Source organism: Amphimedon queenslandica, unplaced genomic scaffold (genome assembly GCF_000090795.2).
Source record: "Amphimedon queenslandica unplaced genomic scaffold, v1.1 AMPQUscaffold_13389, whole genome shotgun sequence".
NCBI classification, from domain to species: Eukaryota; Metazoa; Porifera; class Demospongiae; order Haplosclerida; family Niphatidae; genus Amphimedon; species Amphimedon queenslandica.
In genome coordinates, this window is record NW_003546375.1 from 4,874 (window position 1) to 22,120 (window position 17,247).

At 33.8% G+C, this 17,247-nt stretch overlaps 1 protein-coding gene and 3 long non-coding RNA genes across 4 annotated transcripts; all 4 read right to left on the bottom strand.

The window, feature by feature from the left end:
• Window positions 1-849: 849 nt before the first annotated feature.
• LOC109582334 (uncharacterized) lies at window positions 850-1,554 on the bottom strand. The gene is made up of 3 exons (XR_002185038.1): window positions 1,439-1,554; window positions 1,025-1,375; window positions 850-972 (listed from the first exon to the last, which is right to left on the bottom strand). It is a non-coding gene; the product is annotated as an uncharacterized LOC109582334 (long non-coding RNA).
• Window positions 1,555-1,558: 4 nt separating this feature from the next.
• Window positions 1,559-2,732, bottom strand: LOC109582333 (uncharacterized). The gene is made up of 3 exons (XR_002185037.1): window positions 2,442-2,732; window positions 1,659-1,805; window positions 1,559-1,606 (listed from the first exon to the last, which is right to left on the bottom strand). It is a non-coding gene; the product is annotated as an uncharacterized LOC109582333 (long non-coding RNA).
• A 2,540-nt stretch (window positions 2,733-5,272) lies between these two features.
• Window positions 5,273-14,828, bottom strand: LOC100640075 (uncharacterized). Its single transcript, XM_019996999.1, has 22 exons — window positions 14,760-14,828; window positions 14,428-14,712; window positions 14,130-14,378; window positions 14,050-14,079; window positions 13,376-14,002; window positions 13,002-13,289; window positions 12,747-12,941; window positions 12,541-12,591; window positions 12,419-12,481; window positions 12,298-12,375; window positions 10,803-11,030; window positions 10,497-10,559; window positions 10,386-10,454; window positions 10,292-10,336; window positions 9,835-10,018; window positions 9,285-9,775; window positions 9,098-9,225; window positions 8,870-9,022; window positions 8,624-8,813; window positions 7,704-8,003; window positions 7,071-7,618; window positions 5,273-5,512 (listed from the first exon to the last, which is right to left on the bottom strand). Exons 1-21 carry the CDS (start codon window positions 14,812-14,814, stop codon window positions 7,434-7,436), a joined length of 3,957 nt encoding a protein of 1,318 aa, XP_019852558.1. The 5' UTR covers window positions 14,815-14,828; the 3' UTR covers window positions 5,273-5,512; window positions 7,071-7,433.
• An 809-nt stretch (window positions 14,829-15,637) lies between these two features.
• Window positions 15,638-16,728, bottom strand: LOC109582335 (uncharacterized). Its single transcript, XR_002185039.1, has 5 exons — window positions 16,627-16,728; window positions 16,549-16,583; window positions 16,098-16,381; window positions 15,983-16,042; window positions 15,638-15,933 (listed from the first exon to the last, which is right to left on the bottom strand). It is a non-coding gene; the product is annotated as an uncharacterized LOC109582335 (long non-coding RNA).
• Window positions 16,729-17,247: the final 519 nt, after the last annotated feature.

Here is a 17,247-nt window from a genome sequence, read left to right on the forward strand (position 1 = left end):
TCAGTGGTTAGGCTTGTACATAAAATATCAGCAAATGCCTTAAGTTTTTTATAATCTTTACAGACAGCTGCCTTTATTTCACCCAGTAGTGATTCTCTTGGCACATAATGTGGGGCAGTCGTCTTTTGTATAAGTTTTGCTTCATACAAAGATATAAACAGCTGAGGCAATGCCGCAGACAGTAGATATTGGTCTGAGCCTACAGTATAACGAGCAAAAATTCTACAAGCAGGATGCTCTAAACAATAAATAAATATATAAATAAATTTACATTAAACTCACTCTCCATATCTATTCCATCAGCTACTCCATTCTCTCCTATTCCCCTCAATGCTGATACCAATGAATAGATAGTAGGACCACCTTTAGTCTCCAGTACATCATCAGCTTTCTCTAACCATTTAGTAAGACACTCAAGCAGACAACCCTCAATATCTCCTTCATTATTCCTGCTAATAAGATCCAGTGTAGTAGAGGATAGACCAAGATGAATACCAAGGCCATAGTAATTTACAACTCCGAAATAAAAACTAGGCCTAGACCCATGTCTTCTCAGTAATTGAAGTACTTCGGGTAGATCAGTAACTGTTAAATAATTTCATTTGATAAAAGAAATAAACAAATAAATATACTTGTCAGTTGATTTGGAGGGACTGAAAGCTTAGAAGCCATTACTGAGATGAAGGGTGGGGCTGACAATGATCACGTGATTACAGCCACTAGTCATTATACAATGCCAACTCAGCAATTAAAATCCTGATGCCGCCCATTGCAGTGCATTTGGCCCAGTAATGAGTTTATGTTCCTACATGAGTACATGTCCATAGTATATTGTATACATATGTATCATACTGTTGAGGCATCTTAAACTGTATTGTAAAGTTAAACAAAAGTACACACACAGCACATGAAGTAAAAAGTGCACAGAAAAAATAATAATGTCATTGCTCCTGTAATCATTATCTTCTTCATCTATCGTCAATGTATGGAATAAGGTAAATTATTGTGATGACTGATAACTTACATGAATCAGCAATCCTGTCAGCTAATGTAGAAAGAACAACATAACCCTGTTCCCTCAGTATAGACAAGAATGTACTAATATGGTCAGGGCAAATCTCAATTAATAATGTAATATTTCCCATGAAAAGTTCTACTCTTTTTGATAAAGACTGGTTATTCATCCCATCAAATAACTCATTATACTGAGAAGTATTAATAATTCATACCTCCTACAACTATTAGCTATATCACAAAACTTTGCTTCTGCATGAAGTTAAAAGGAAACTCTTCAGATCATTAAGGTGCTTCTTGAGGTCATTTTGTGAACCAGGATTAGGCCTAACATCTTTAGTACCAACTGAATGAGGTGCATCTATAAAGTACACAATTGAATAAATCACATGTACATGTACTAAACCCATTACTATTATTATACCTAATAAATCTTTCAGTGATCTGTTTATATTGATTGTTCTTGGTTTACGTAATCCTTTCAATGGTATAGCATACTTCAGTACATGAACAGTATCAGGACGACTGCTGTCAGCATAATAATTATATTATTACTCTCATGACCAAAATGATCTAAATCTCCTTCTTCAATCTATTCAATCATTATACACATATCAATAGCCAGCAATACCTACATGGTATACCTATATCAGGACAAACAGTCCAACCAGTTATTGGTTCATCCTGAGGACAAAAGTACAAAACACTAGCTCAAGGCATCCAAAAGAAGGATCAAATTGAAATTTGAAATCTTGCCTGAGTTCATGCTGATGATACTCTTTTCTAATGAACTAAAGTAATACAATAAAAACAGCACTGACTTATACATATGAATACTTTAATAAGAACATCTAAATCTATGGCAGCTTCAAATCTCAGTAAATCTGCTCGTTTATAAAACACAATGTCCAGCATACACTGTAGCTTTAAAGTATTCTGTATACAAGATGATTTATTGGCGGGAGTAATATTTGGCAAATTTGCCCGTGGAAAGAAATTGGCAGATTTTATAATGGCAATTTTGTGCCACGTGCCATTGAGCATGCTCAGTTAGAAACAAAATGGCAAATTTTATATTGCCGATTTCTTCATAGAACCGCCAATCGCCAATATTGATTCCCCACCAATAAATCATCTTGTACGGTACCCATGGAATAAGTACATACAACTTTATGATACATTACTGACAGGTACATGCATACTGTACAAGATGATTTATTGGCGAGAGTAATATTTAACAAATTTACTTGTGGAAAGTTGATTCGCAGATATTTGGCAACTTTATGCCACACGCCATTGAGCATGCTCAGTTTGAAACAAAATGGTGGATTTTTCATTGGCAATTTCTTTGTAGAACTGACAATAGCCAATATTAATTTCTCACCAATAAATCATCATGTACGGCATAATAAAATAAAGATACTTACTACATGTGAGTGATGATAAAGTGTTTGGTTGATCATATGATTCTAGAGCAATTGTTCCATTCTCATCATCTTTCTCTTCTTCATTTCCTCCAGCTACTCCACCTGCTCCTTGTCCTTCTCTTTGTCCCTTCCCTGAATTAATGATACATGTACATGTACTTCTGTTCAATTCTTGGAGGATTCAAATAATTACATGTACTGATATACATGTACAACAAACTATTTTTACTATACAACACAATAAATCTGATATCAGGTGTTATTTTAAAATGGCTGTAACTCAAAAATCTGAAGTTGAAATCAATACAAACTTTATACACAGCAAAAGGACATCAATATGTATTAGAAAATACAATAAAAATTAGGGGTGATTTTGGAGCCATTTTCTGGAAAAAACCATGGGTATTTTTCTAAACTTTGGTGTTTTCTTAAAATGGTTGTAATTTGAAAAAAATTGAAGTTGAAATCAGCTCAAAATTTCTATACAGCATAAATACATCAATATGGATTAGAAAATGTAAAAAACTTTGTGGTCATTTCAAAACCATTGTTTGGAAAAAACCATGGGCTATACATGTGTATAGAGCCTTGGGTATTTTTTAGAATTTTTGCATTTTCTTGAACTATTTGTAACCCCAAAAATCAAAAACTTTCTACACAGGATAAGGGCATTTAATATGTATCAAAAAATATAATTAAAAATTGGGGTGATTTTGCAGCCATTTTTCAGAAAAACTGGCATTTTTAGAATTTTGCTTTTTCTTAAACTGGCTATAACTCAAAAAATTGAAGTCGGAATCAGCTCAAACTTTCTACACAGCATAAGGACTGTTGGGATATTTGAGGACTGTATAATTATAATGACAAGATTTCCACAAAGACAAACTTCTCTTTTTATGAACAAAGACACACTCAATTCTCTAAGCATGCGCAATTACAAGTACAAAATCAATAATAATGAATAGTTAATTGCACAATATTTCCTAACAAGGACATCAATATGTATCAGAAAATGTAACAAAATTCGGGTGATTTCACAGCCATTTTTTGGATAAAACCATGGCCTTGGGTTTTAAAATTTTGGCATAATTGTGTCTGCAATGTAGTACCTGAATCCCTTTAAAAATGCCCTCAGCTCTTCATGCACCTCTAGCAGATACCTTAATTCTTCTAAAAATTCGTCACAGCCACTTTTGATAAATAAATTTTGAAAACGAATAATTAGAGTTAACTAAGCCTTAATGGCCAGCTAACAATAAATTATGACGAAATAGGAGGCACTAAGATGCATGTTTGCACAAGATATTGTAAGTCTGTCGATGCTTCTTTGTTGTTTAACTAATAATCTTCACAATCTGAATCGCAGTCATCTGTCCGGTGGAGTGCTGCTCGAGGCATCACTGTGAGTTAGACATTATTTTCGGCCTCTTCCAGCACAGGTCCATGTGTTATAATGCTGTCGAGTTTCGAAATTAGAGGGAAATGGCGAAATTAGAAGAACTTTCATCATAATTTACAAAACGAATAATTAGAATTAATTTTGAAATAAAAGAGCTTAAAAATTATTTATTTTCAAAATGAGAGGTGCGAAATTTTAGAATAATTACAGCAGTGGCGTAGCCAGACCTTTTGTGATGCCCGGGCCGGGGAAAAAAAAATTGGCGCGCGAAGCGCGCCAAAAATTTTCACGCTGTTAATGATATTCATGATAGGTGTGGTCAGTTAAACCGGTGGCAAATGGCTGCTTTTGAGTAGAATTTGTATGAGATCGCTGGTTTTTTGTGTCAGACCTCACAAAATATTATTGCTAAACAATCAAAATCAAGGAAAAAAGTCATATTCTTGTAGAGCAGTGCTCAATAATCTCTGGTAAACAATTGATCATTGATATTTCAACTGTCTAATTATTTGACCTGGGATCTGATACCCGGGCCCAGGCCCGGCAGGCCCGGGTGTAGCTACACCACTGAATTACGGTATCTCAGTCTTGAGGTATTACATTACTTAAATGTACATGAACATGCACAATATATACACACACATATCCAGACACACTGGACTACATGTACATTAAATTGCCATTACCTTCAATATCTTTACCAACAAAAGGCTTCACATTATATCAAATTATAACGATTAAATTCTCTTTCATTAATCAATTTCTTTAGCTCCAATGAATTGGTCGAATCTCCAGGCTACAATAATAGTAATAATAATAATATGTAAAATACCAAATAATTGACAGCAGGTGGTGAATTAGCTTTATAATTAGAGCTATAACTTACAAAATTATGTTTTGTTAATATACATGTACACCAGACTGCCTTTTCAATAGAGTGTATGTTTCCAATAGCCATAGTTTATCCAATGGTGAGTATTGAGGTATTAATTTAATTAACTTGACTTACTAGGAGCCAATGACTATAAATAAAAATAAAAATAAATCATGATAATAATAAGAATTTATAATACATGTACCATATAGGGGGTATATTTCACGGGGATTTAATTTTGCTAATTTCACGGTTTTAAAAAATTTGTGAAAATTTTTATGCATGAAAATTATTTTTTATGTTACTCATAATGGTCAGTAGAAGAAAGACACAAAGAAAATTTCTTGTGAATAGGTTGAAAGGTGATTTTTTTGTGAAATAATCTTCCCCAGTAAATATATCCCCTATACAGTATGTAAATTATAAAATGTTACAATACGTAGCCCCTTCTATCTATTGCTGTACTAGATTAGTACAGTAATAGTCTCCTTTAGCCATTCTTGATGGAGAGTATACCATGTCAAGGGGTATCACTTGCATATAGCCTGTACTAATGTTTGTGACCAGGATCAAGATGATCTTATCTACGGCTTAACATGATACGAATGTACTCAAATAATTATCAATAGAATATAGATATATGCCTAATAACAAACACGGACAGCTGAAATCAAGAATACAAGAAGTATGGAGCATTAAAAGTTCCTTGATCTCTTGATTCTCTTCCACAACAACTTTTGATGTTTTGATTTATATCTGAATTGGTCTTGATCACTTGATCACGTCTTGATCCTGGTCCTAAACATTAGTACAGACTAAATGAAAGTGACACCTCCTTGCCTGTACTATAGTACAGGCCAGGGTACTTTAGCACAATCTTTTAGCAACTTTTAAAATTCGTAAAAAATCCAGTTTTGATCGAAACTAGCTTAAACTTTTAACACAAAATAAGTACATGTACCGTATTTTACCGATTAAACGCCCAGGCGTTTATTTCTTAGAAGCAAAAAAAATTCGTTGAAAATAAAAAGTGACCTTGAGCAGGAATCGAACCCCCAACTCTGGGCAAGTCAGGCGAGGCTCTAGCTATTAAGCACTTTGGAGTTATCTCAACAGTGGAGCATTATTTTTGGTAGAATATGCGTATCTATATCTAGAATATATTAATGACAGGCGCTTATTTGGACCAGGCGTTTATATGGTAAAATACGGTATATGTATCAGGAAATGACTTTAAAATTTATAATTCTCTTCTTTTCAGTTTTGGCAAAATTAGGCCTGAGACTGTGTACTATAGTACAGGAATTTTAGAGCAACTTTATACATTCTTAAACAATTTTGATCCAAACCAGATGAAACTTTCTACACAACACAAAAACATGCATAATTGTGCATCAGAAAAGTTACTACTCATGTCCAGAAATGAGTGGACACGGAGTAGTATACTGAGCAATTATCTCCGTATACCACTGATTGACTTTATACAGGGCAGGAATGGACATTTCCATTTACTAGGCTATATCTTTCTTTACAATAAGAATCATCAATTTGCGCACTTCAGTAGCTGTTCTTCATCCATCTACCTGTGTTCCTGCTAAATATTACAGCATTTGGAGTAACTTTATGTGGAACATTTACCAATTGAAGATGAGGCAGTCAGTGCCGCCATCTTGTCATTCCTTTATGTATGATAATTTTTTTACTTTTTGAATGGTTATATCTAAATTTCAAACAATTTTTGACAATTTGCTCACTTATTTTGTGAAAGTACAAAATTCTTACTACCAAATGATGCAAAAAAGATAAAGAAATTCAAAACTTTGTTTGGAACATTTGTCTCCTGAAGGTGAAGTAATTTTAGCCATTTCAATGATGACGGGTGCAGCAGCAAGAGTCAACAAGTCACAAGTGCTTTCCTCTTCTCTTAGGAATAATAAAGTGAAAGAAAGAGTGCTTAACATCTTATATATACAAGCAAATAGTGTCTCTAGACCTTTTTGAAGTAAGACGGCCGTTTGTTGAGAAGAGCCTGTTCTTTCACCACGCTTGCCACTTTAACAAAAGAATATGAGAAAACTACCATAACCAATTGCATTAAGTAGCATTCTAGAAGCCTCAAGTATCTAGTGAAGTCCCATCCATGTACCAGAAAGACGTTAGCAAACTTTGTAGTGAAGCTTCCTATCAATCCACCATTGCTGAACTGCCGTTGCTATGGTAATTCCAATGAATATCATTAAATTAACGCGACCGGAAGTCCCATTGCAATTTCTGGACATGTAAAAATAAGAACTATTCTCTCCTCTTCACATTATTATAAACTACATACATACACTCTTTATATATAACCACTGACCTTACTCAATACAGTAACGTTATCAAGCTGTACTAACAGGATCCCTTTACTGTCTCAGAGAACTTTACAAATTCTTCCCCCGTGGCCACCATTTTATTATAAACCACGCCTACTAACTCAATAGTCACACCCCTATTGTCTTATTTGAATTCAAAAATTAAAAATTTGAACTATTTCATACAGAGATACTACATGTATCTCTGCTTCAGCAGTCTGAAGTTGATGCACCAATATAATTATTCACACGACATGGGACTTTATAAGAAAAACTTTGTTATTTTCATAATAAATAAAATATTAATATGTACATCATTTTAAATACAAAAGTTTCATTGCTATTTATGAAGACAGTACTTATCATTGTTATTGGTAATTATACATGTACACTATTATTATTGGTATCATTATTAATAATATTACTGCTAGTACTAGTGTTACCATTGCTTTTATGTTATTATTATTATTATTATTATTGGGATTTTGTTTTTTAATCTGTTCATCTTCATCATTCTGTGTTTGATCAATACTCTTTCTCAATTTTCTATGTCCTAAACAACACAAAAATTAAAAATTGCATACCACACCACAGTGTGCAGATATACATATCAGTTATGCAGTAATTTCTACACTTACTGATGATGTGATCAGCTGTTGGCTTGCTGTCACATTGTTCAAGAGCATTAACTAGTGTGGTCCAGCTTGTTCCTCCTTTATCATCTACACCATCAGCTCTCTGCAACCATTTAACTATAGACTCTTTAAGGCGATTTTCAACTTTAGAATAATTAGATTCTATGGCACTCAGTGTAGTATCATACAATCCCAGTTTCAGTCCTAGAATCTGCCAATTGCTACTAGGAAAATGACCGTCCTTCAGATAAGTTAGGATTGCATCCAAATTGCATACATTGAGTGCTTGTGAATATCCTGAATCTATAAAGTAGTGATTATTTTTACAAGAGTATAATAGCAACATTAACACATGCAAATTGTTTCAATTTCAAAATTGGATAAACAGACTATACATCTTAGTAATACACCAAGCAAGATTAAATTCTGCTACCGTAAACATAAAAATTTTCGTGGCGGATAAATTTTCGTTTTTTCCGTGGGCCACACAGATCCACAAAAATTTAATGCAAGGGTGTGGTGGTTAATTCAATAGGCCACATGACAGCCATGCGTACTGATCATGAATATTATTCGTCTCTCTTTCACACTTCAGTATCTCTCCTTCCTCTGCTTCCCAGATCTCCTTATATACATGGTAGCCCCTGATAACTGAAAAGATATAAAAGGTAGGTATCTCTGCAGGTGTCGCCATGTTACCACGTGGTCAATAAATTAATAAAATTGGGTAACGTCTACCACAAATTTTTTATGCACAAAAATTAATTTTTACGGAAAAATTCGAAAATTTACACCATGAAAATTTTTACGTTTACGGTATTTAAATTTAAAAACGATTGTTATTGTTTATTATTGTACATGATGACTATGACATGTAAAAGGAGGTGAGCTAGGAGATATAATGATACACAATAATAATTTACCTGATAATAAGTTAGTTCTGAGTAATCTGTTAATAAAAACTTCCTTTGGTTTCTGCACACCTTTCAATGGTACAGAATAATGCAGGATAGGTACAGTATGGGGACTATTCTCAGCATATATTGATACCAGGCAAGATGGAGGGACTGTAGTACTAATGTCACCAAAACCAAGAATTTCTTCCTCTTCAATCTATTATGTAAAAACAGCTGAAAATTGAACTGCATTTACTATTGTATACAATATACCTGACAAGGCATTATATGTGGCATAACTTGCCATCCTGTTGTTGGTCGAGACTGCTCCTTATCAAATTTCAGTTTGATCCGTCTTTTCGGTGATTTAAGTTTAAAAGTAATACTTTGATCAATCTCTGGACATGAATACTTCTTTTCAATATACTATAACAATAATAAATAATACTTTGCACAAAAACAACAAAGTAATAAATAAAAGGATCCCTAAGTTACGGATACCTGATGTAGCAAATTTAAATCTCTAGCAGCTGTAAATGTCATTAAATCTCTTCTCTCTTCTCTTTGATAAAACACTTGTCCAGCATACACTGTAGCTTCAGGTATACCAGTGGAATGAGTAGAGACAACTATAAATCAAAGTAAAGGTGAACTTGTTACTAATCAATTTCAATACTCATAGGCTCACTAGTTTTAGATTGTGATGTACTTAATTCAGAGTCTTCAGTACAATCCACTGGCTCCTTCAACCCATTCCCTTCCTCCTCTCTATCACTCCTTCCTACTCCACCTGCTTCTCCTTCTTGTCCTCCTGCTCCTTGTCCTTCTCTTTCCTCCTTACCATCATCTCCTGAGTCTCCATCTTCCTCTCCATTCCTCTCCTCATTCCTACCTCCTCCATTTTCCTCTTCTTCCTCCCCAACAATAGCTAATTGACAGAACTTGCTTCGTTCAATCCATCCGTATCTCTGGTATGCTGGAAACTCTCCTCCTTCAATTAGTGAGAAATGGTAAGGAAGACTAGCTGTGTGAACTGGAGCAACAGCAAATTTAAGATACTTGGATAAAGAAGGATCACTGAGATCAATACAGTGTTGCATTTCTATCCTCAGTGACTTGAGGAGTGGACTGGTTGATATTGCATATACTGCACTGACTAGTCTAGTATTTTCAGGAAATCTATAAGTGAATAAAGTTAAGTATACATTACTAGACATGATATGCATGTACAAATGTACTTGAAGTGTCCTCCTACAAGAGCTAGTACTGATACTTCTACAGTCTCTGATGCTGATAGACTATCCTCTGGTACACTAATCCTCAGTCCATACTCCTCCCAGTTCATCAGTTGAGGTTTGTCTCCTTGAACTAAGAACAACTTCTTCCCTGCTATTTGGGACTCACTCAGACCTTCTAAATTATCTGTAGAAAAGTATAACACGTGAAATTATGTATTGTTAAAATGTGTATGTAATTATGGACAAAGATGAGACAATGAACCATAATTCATGTAGAGCTACAGTCAATGACTTTAAAAACTTATAAAAAATCCAATTTTTGTGGGAATCAGTTCATACTCTCTACACAACATCAAAATATGCATACACATAAGAAAAAATGGTGAATTATTTTCTTTTTAATTTTGACAAAAATTGACCCAAGACCGTGTATTATTACTATAGAAAAGAGACTAACCTTGTGATGGTACAAGATAGTTGAACTGAATTTCTTTGTCAAGAGCTAAAGTATAAAAGTAATAATAAATACAGTAAATAAAATAATTACATACTTTTTTGTGTTGTTTGTATTTCTTTGTTTTTAGTTTCAACTTGAGTCACAACTTCTTTTGAATATTTTACTAAAAATAAAGATGTCAGTACTGTCACAAACAACAGCATACCATTAATATCATATTCTTCATCATTATTCATTGTATATTGTCCAGTAGGTAATTCATGTAAACCTACAGTGAATGACAATGTACAGTACATGATTACCGTATACCGGTTTATTTTCAAGGTGGAAAATTTTCATGAATTTTGCATTTCTAAAATTTTGCGGAATTAATTTTCACAAATTGCATGCAGACTGCATCACGTGGCAATAGAAAGCAGATTTTCGTGACTAATCAAAAACCACAAAATTCGCTAAAATATTTTACCACAAAAATAAACCGGTATACGGTATACCAATCTCTAATCCTTACCTTCCAGTATATCATCTCTATCCATTCTTTTCAATGATTCCTTCAGTTCAGTTATTGTTCTATCCTTCTCATGGCACCAGGTCTCAAGTACATGAGTTAATCTTGAATCAACTGGTGTCATCTCTTTGATTTCAGTTAACACTGATTCCTTCACTTCAAGACACTGTCCAATATGATACCAGTCATCTTCAACTGGTTCCAGTATCACTGATAATTGTAATATATCCCCTATAAAATGGCATTAAATTTCTTTAAAATTATGTACATGTGGTATATTTAATTTTAAAAGAAAAACTATGATGAGTTTTTTTATGCATTATGTAATAATAACCTGCATGTATGTATAGTAGCATTTGTTTGGCTTTGATGATGTTTTTGTTACCATGCTTTACAGGTAAATACAGCTGGAAATGTTTTGATCATTTAGCAATAAGGTATAATGTAACACTTTCATCACTCGGTGAATGTGCAGTATTATTAAAGGCTATTATTTGATTAAGCTATTATACAATATACATGAACATGTACATGCATGAGCTCGATTATGATGTACATGGACATGTACAGCCACAAATTCCACCCATAAACCACTATAAATTTTTATAATCAAAATATGGTAACTACTAATACCAACAAGTGTACTACCATATAGCTCAAAACTTTTGAGGCTAAAAACTATCATAGTATCGCGAATTTGCAGTTTAGGCCTCAAGCGCGAAAGTTTTCATTGCGAAAATTCAAAGGAGTGTGGTCAAGTAGGCATGGGCTTGCCTTAATTAAGTGAGCATGTGTCTTTTATTGTCTTAAAATGGCCTCTATCAGCTGTATCTCGAAGAAAGAAGGCCAAACCCTCTTGCAATCATGCTTGTCATTTGTCTCATGCTGTGGGAGCTCTCCCAATGTTCAAGTATAGAGCTGCTAGCCATGCCCTCAATGCAATGGACCTGGGCCATTCGCAAAAGTTTTAATCGCAAATACATTTATCTCTCTTTTCACTCATTCGCGAAAGTTTTTACCCTCAAAAGTTTTGAACTACACGGTATTATACAATCATTTATGCAGTCTATCGTAGATACAGTTTATTCATATCTTTCCTGTGAATGACGTTTCTGATTTATAATAATATTCATTGGGATACCGTAAATGAAAAATTTTTTAGGCCGCCATTGTGGAGGTATTGCTGCACTGTTTTCAATGGAGCTCGATACACTTTCTGCCGTTTTGTAAGAAGAGCAAGTAGTTATAACCTCAAAAAGTAAAAAAATTGCAACCTGTAGCATTCTTTTCATAGGTCTGCAACTGTTTGGAGTCACTGGAGTGACGAGGAGAAGTAGAATTGACAGTTTTTAGCCTGTCGGTCCATTGTAGCAAGTGATAGTATACCTCCACAATGGCGGCCTGAAAAATTTTCCATTTACGGTATCCCAATAAATATCGTTATAAATTAGAAACGTCATTCACAGGAAAGATATGAATATTGGAGTGCTGAACTAACCTTTACTGATATAAGTACATGTATGTACAGTCTCAGTCTCTTGTAATATCTCATACTCTTCTTTCTGTTCTATTGGTACTATACAATACAATTAATTAATAATTATTAAAAATATGTATACCATTATGATCTTTAATTAATGACATTAATCTTTCATTCTCCAGTATCAATGCTTTCCTTTGTTCTAATTATAAGAAGAGGTCATTAACTAGCAATTAATAATGTGTGTGGGTGTTTACATACTTTGAAATGTTTCACTTTCACTTTTAATCTTTTGTATTTTACTCTGTAATTCTACAATAAATAAAAATAATGTGTACATAAAAAAACATTGAAACACAACAAACTAGATAAACATATGTACATGTATATAGGCTACAACCTACAATGTACATAAACACCACACACACACTTACACATTATATATATAAATATACACACACACATACCTGACTGAGTGACAGTGTAATCACTCTGAACTAATACTTGTTCTAATTCTTGTTGAAGATCATCAATCTTCTTCTGTAATTCCTCTTTCTCTTTTAAATCATCTTCTTTCTGTTTCATTAAACTAGAGGATATTTTTTTCTCTTCTTTCAGTTCCTCTTGAAGCTCCTCAACTTGTTCATGTGTAAGTTCATTGTCTATAGTATAATAATGCCGGATTGGAGTATCAATAAACAATAATAATTAATACACTATACCTGATATCAATTCTTTATATTTTTCTGCAATTCGTTTTTCAGCAAGTGCTGATATTTTTTCTTCTCTTAGAAAATAAGGGAGTGTCATTTTCCGATGAAATATTTCTTCTTCACATTCTTTTATAACTTGTTCATGAAACTGTTTCTCTTTTTCATGGAGTTCCTTTTCTTCCTCCAGTTGCTTTTGAATACTTTCAACTTTCTCCTGTAGCAACATAACTTGATTCTCATCCTTTCTGTCTTCCTCCTCCTTCTCCTGGTAAGAATGACCCACTGAATCTGTTGTTCCTAGAATAGTTAATATGTTAATGTATTGTACATGTACATGTATGTACTGATAATATTCCTAATGATTAATGTACATGCACATGTACCTGGTAATTTAGTTAATTCAGTTGCAAACGTGGTATCTTTACTGTGTGCAGCGTCATCAAAACTCTTAATGAATGATTTTCGTTTCCACACTCGCCACATACTATCATCACCATCTCGTCTAATGACATTTAATTTCATACGATATGGTAATACAGCTGATGACAGTCTCTGTACATCTTTAAGTACTAAAGAGCTAGTATCTTCATCAACGACAATCGTAACAGACTCAAGTACTGATGATGCTTTTAAAAGCTCTTCTTCCAAAAATTGACAGAGATTCATTTTTAAATTCTCAACAGCTTCTTTATAGTCCTCAACAACTGGCTTAGCCTCCTCTATATAAAACACATTAACGAAATACTCCAGCATACTAATGTCATCAAGTGAACTGTTATCACAAACTAATACAAAAACGTCACGGATATTTTGACACTGAGCTACTTGAGGACTCAATGTTTTGTCATATGCTCCCAATACAATTTTGATATTATCAAGGGATGATCCTGGAGAATAACGGTTCCTCATCACAATTAGTTTCGCTTTGATGAAGGTTTGCCCAAACTTTAATTGAATCGACTTAAACTCTGAAATGATACTCACAGGAAGATAAATCTTTAGCACTTTCACTACAATTGATGTGATATACTTAAGTCAATACGTAAATTTTTCTTACCATTCTCATCATCACTCTCATAAGCCTCTCCTATATAACAATCATTAGTTACTGGTATAAGTTATAATACATGTACTTACTGTAGTCTCTCATGATTGCATTTCCTATCTCAGCAGTGGCTGTGTATTTACATAAAATATCAGCAAATGCCCCCAGTTTTCTATAATCTTTACATATAATTTTTTTTATTTGAGCCAACAAAACTCCTCCTTCAGACAATGTCATCCCTCCAATCACCTCTGATGATAAAATTTTGCCTAGCTGAGGTAATGCAGACAATAGAAACTGGTTTGAGGAATAACGAGCAAGAATTCTACAAGCAGGATGCTCTAAACATTAATAAATTAAATGATACGTTCATTTTAAAATTAAACTTACTCTCCATATCTATTCCATCAGCTACTCCATTCTCTCCTAATTCCCTCAATGCTGATACCAATGAATAGATCGTAGGACAACTTTTAGTCTCCTGTACATCGTCAGCTTTCTGTAACCATACCTTGAGACAATCACGCAGACAACTCTCAGAATCACCACTATTATTCTTTATAATAACATTTAGTGTAGCAGGGAATAGTCCAAGACAAAAGAAGAGACTATAGTAACTGGTTCCTGAATAACCATGTCTTCTGAGTAATTGAAGTACCTCAGGTAGATCATTAACTATTAAATAATTTCATTTAATAAAAGAAATAAACAAATAAATATACTTGTCAGTTGATTTGGAGGGTCAACTGGTACAGAAGAAGTCAGCTTAGAAGCCATATTCAACGTCAGGGGGCACGTGATCACAACCACACCTACTAATAAATGCCAGCTCAGCAACAACAATTCTGAAGCCATCCATTGCAGCACTTGCATTGACATTTTCGAGAAAATCAAGTCACACGTCATTATAAATCCTTTATGCAGTGGGAAAAGATTTCATATGCCAATTTAAAATTACCCTCTTCCTTGCCTCATTTTTACATTTTAATCTACATGTAACTTTCATTTTATTACATGATTATGCGTTACTATAACATAAAGACTTGCCTTGACTTATTCACATTATTAGTTTCTCTAATGATTAGCATGGAAGATGATTATAGTAACAATTTACTTTTCATTGCTTGTTCGATTATATACAACACTGTTGAGGTACTTCTCCATTAACTATACAAGATACTCTAATTATATAATACTTCAATATCATATAACTTACAACATTGAGAGATTGGTTCAGCTATCCTCACAAAAGCAATGCTTCCCTTGTTCATTACAATAAACACCTCAAGCTGATCAGGACACACATCAACTACTGACATTATACAGTTAATAAAAGTATCAGCTCTTTCTGCTAATGACTAGCTTGCTGTAGAATGAATTATTGTCACTAATAATGTTTACAAGCTATGTCACAGAAAATTTTATGTCACCATAATCCATGATGTCACAACCCTGTACATACTACGGGGTTTTTGGCAAAATCATTTCAAAGTAACTTTGAAAAAATTTGTAAGAATCTCAAAAATTTCTATGCATTAAAAATTAAAAAAATAAAAGGCATATAAAAATTCCTTTTTTGGTTTTATTTCTTGTAGTTGTCCATTAGTGTGTCAGCTAGTGCAATAGTTCTCAAAGTGTCTTCTTCTCTCAGTATATCTATAAATATACCAAACACTTTTCCATTCATACAAATAGAACTCAAAATTATGTGAAGCAACTCATCCATTTTGTCATCGTCAGTTTCTCTAGCAGTAATTTTCCTTTTCTCTCTTGAATTTACGATCCTGTGTTCCAGTAATTTGTCAACTAAGAAGTTGATATCAATTCCACAGTCCTTTATTGATGAAGTACATTCTGTCATTACTCTATGAGCAATATCCAATCTATATCTACTGCCTATACATGCACACATACACATTACATGCATATATAAATTCAGTGATACCTTCTTCAGTCCCTCTCCTGGTTTTACTGGTACTAGCATTAGAGATAGTAGGGCTGATTACTATAAATAATAATAATGTTAGGCTGTATTTAGTTTTTTAGTAGTATCAACTAACTGTTTAAAGTAGGAGGAGAAAGAGGTGATCTACTGATGTAAACAGAATCTATTGAAGAAGGTAATAAGAATAATAAAAACTGAACTTTATGCAATACTATTATACATATCTTTCATTGATCTGTTAATATTGATTGTTTTTGGTTTATGTAATCCTTTCAATGGTATAGCATACTTCAGTACATGAACAGTATCAGGACGGCTGCTGTCAGCATATATTGATACCAGACAAGATGGAGGAGTGTTACTCTTATGACCAAAATGATCTAAATCTCCTTCTTCAATCTATTAATAGTATATACACAGATAAATACCAGCATTACTATTATACGTGTACTTGACATGGTACTATATCTGGACTAACAGTCCAACCAGTTATTGGTCCATCCTGAGGACCAAACACTAGCTCAAGGCATCTAAAAGAAGGATCAAACTGAAATTTGAAATCTTACCTGAGTTTATGCTGATGATACTCTTTTCTAATGAACTAAAGTATTACAATAACAACAATGACTTCAAAATATGGATACTTTAATAAGAGCATCTAAATCTTTGATTGCTGCAAATCTCAGTAAATCTGCTCATTCATAAAACACTTGTCCAGCATACACTATAGCTTCAGGTATACCAGTGGAATGACTCGAATGAGTAGATACAACTGTAAATGAAAAAGAATTTGTTACTAATCAATTTCAATATTCATACACTCACTAGGTTTAGATTGTGATGTACTTAATTCAGAGTCTTCAGTACAATCCACTGGCTCCTTCAATCCATTCCCTTCCCGCTCCTCTCTATCACTCCTTCCTACTCCACCTGCTTCTCCTTCTTGTCCTCCTGCTCCTTGTCCTTCTCTTTGTCCCTTACCCTCATCTCCTGAGTCTCTATCTTCCTCTCCATTCCTTTCATCATTCCTACCTCCTCCATTTTCCTCTTCTTCCTCCCCAACAATAGCTAATTGACAGAATTTGCTTCGTTCAATGTATCCATATCTCTGGTATGCTGGAAACTCCCCTCCTTCAATTAGTGAGAACTGGTAAGGAAGACTAGCTGTGTGAACTGGAGCAACAGCAAATTTAAGATACTTGGATAAAGAAAGATCACTGAGATCAATACAGTGTTGCATTTTTATCCTCAGTGACTTGAGGAGT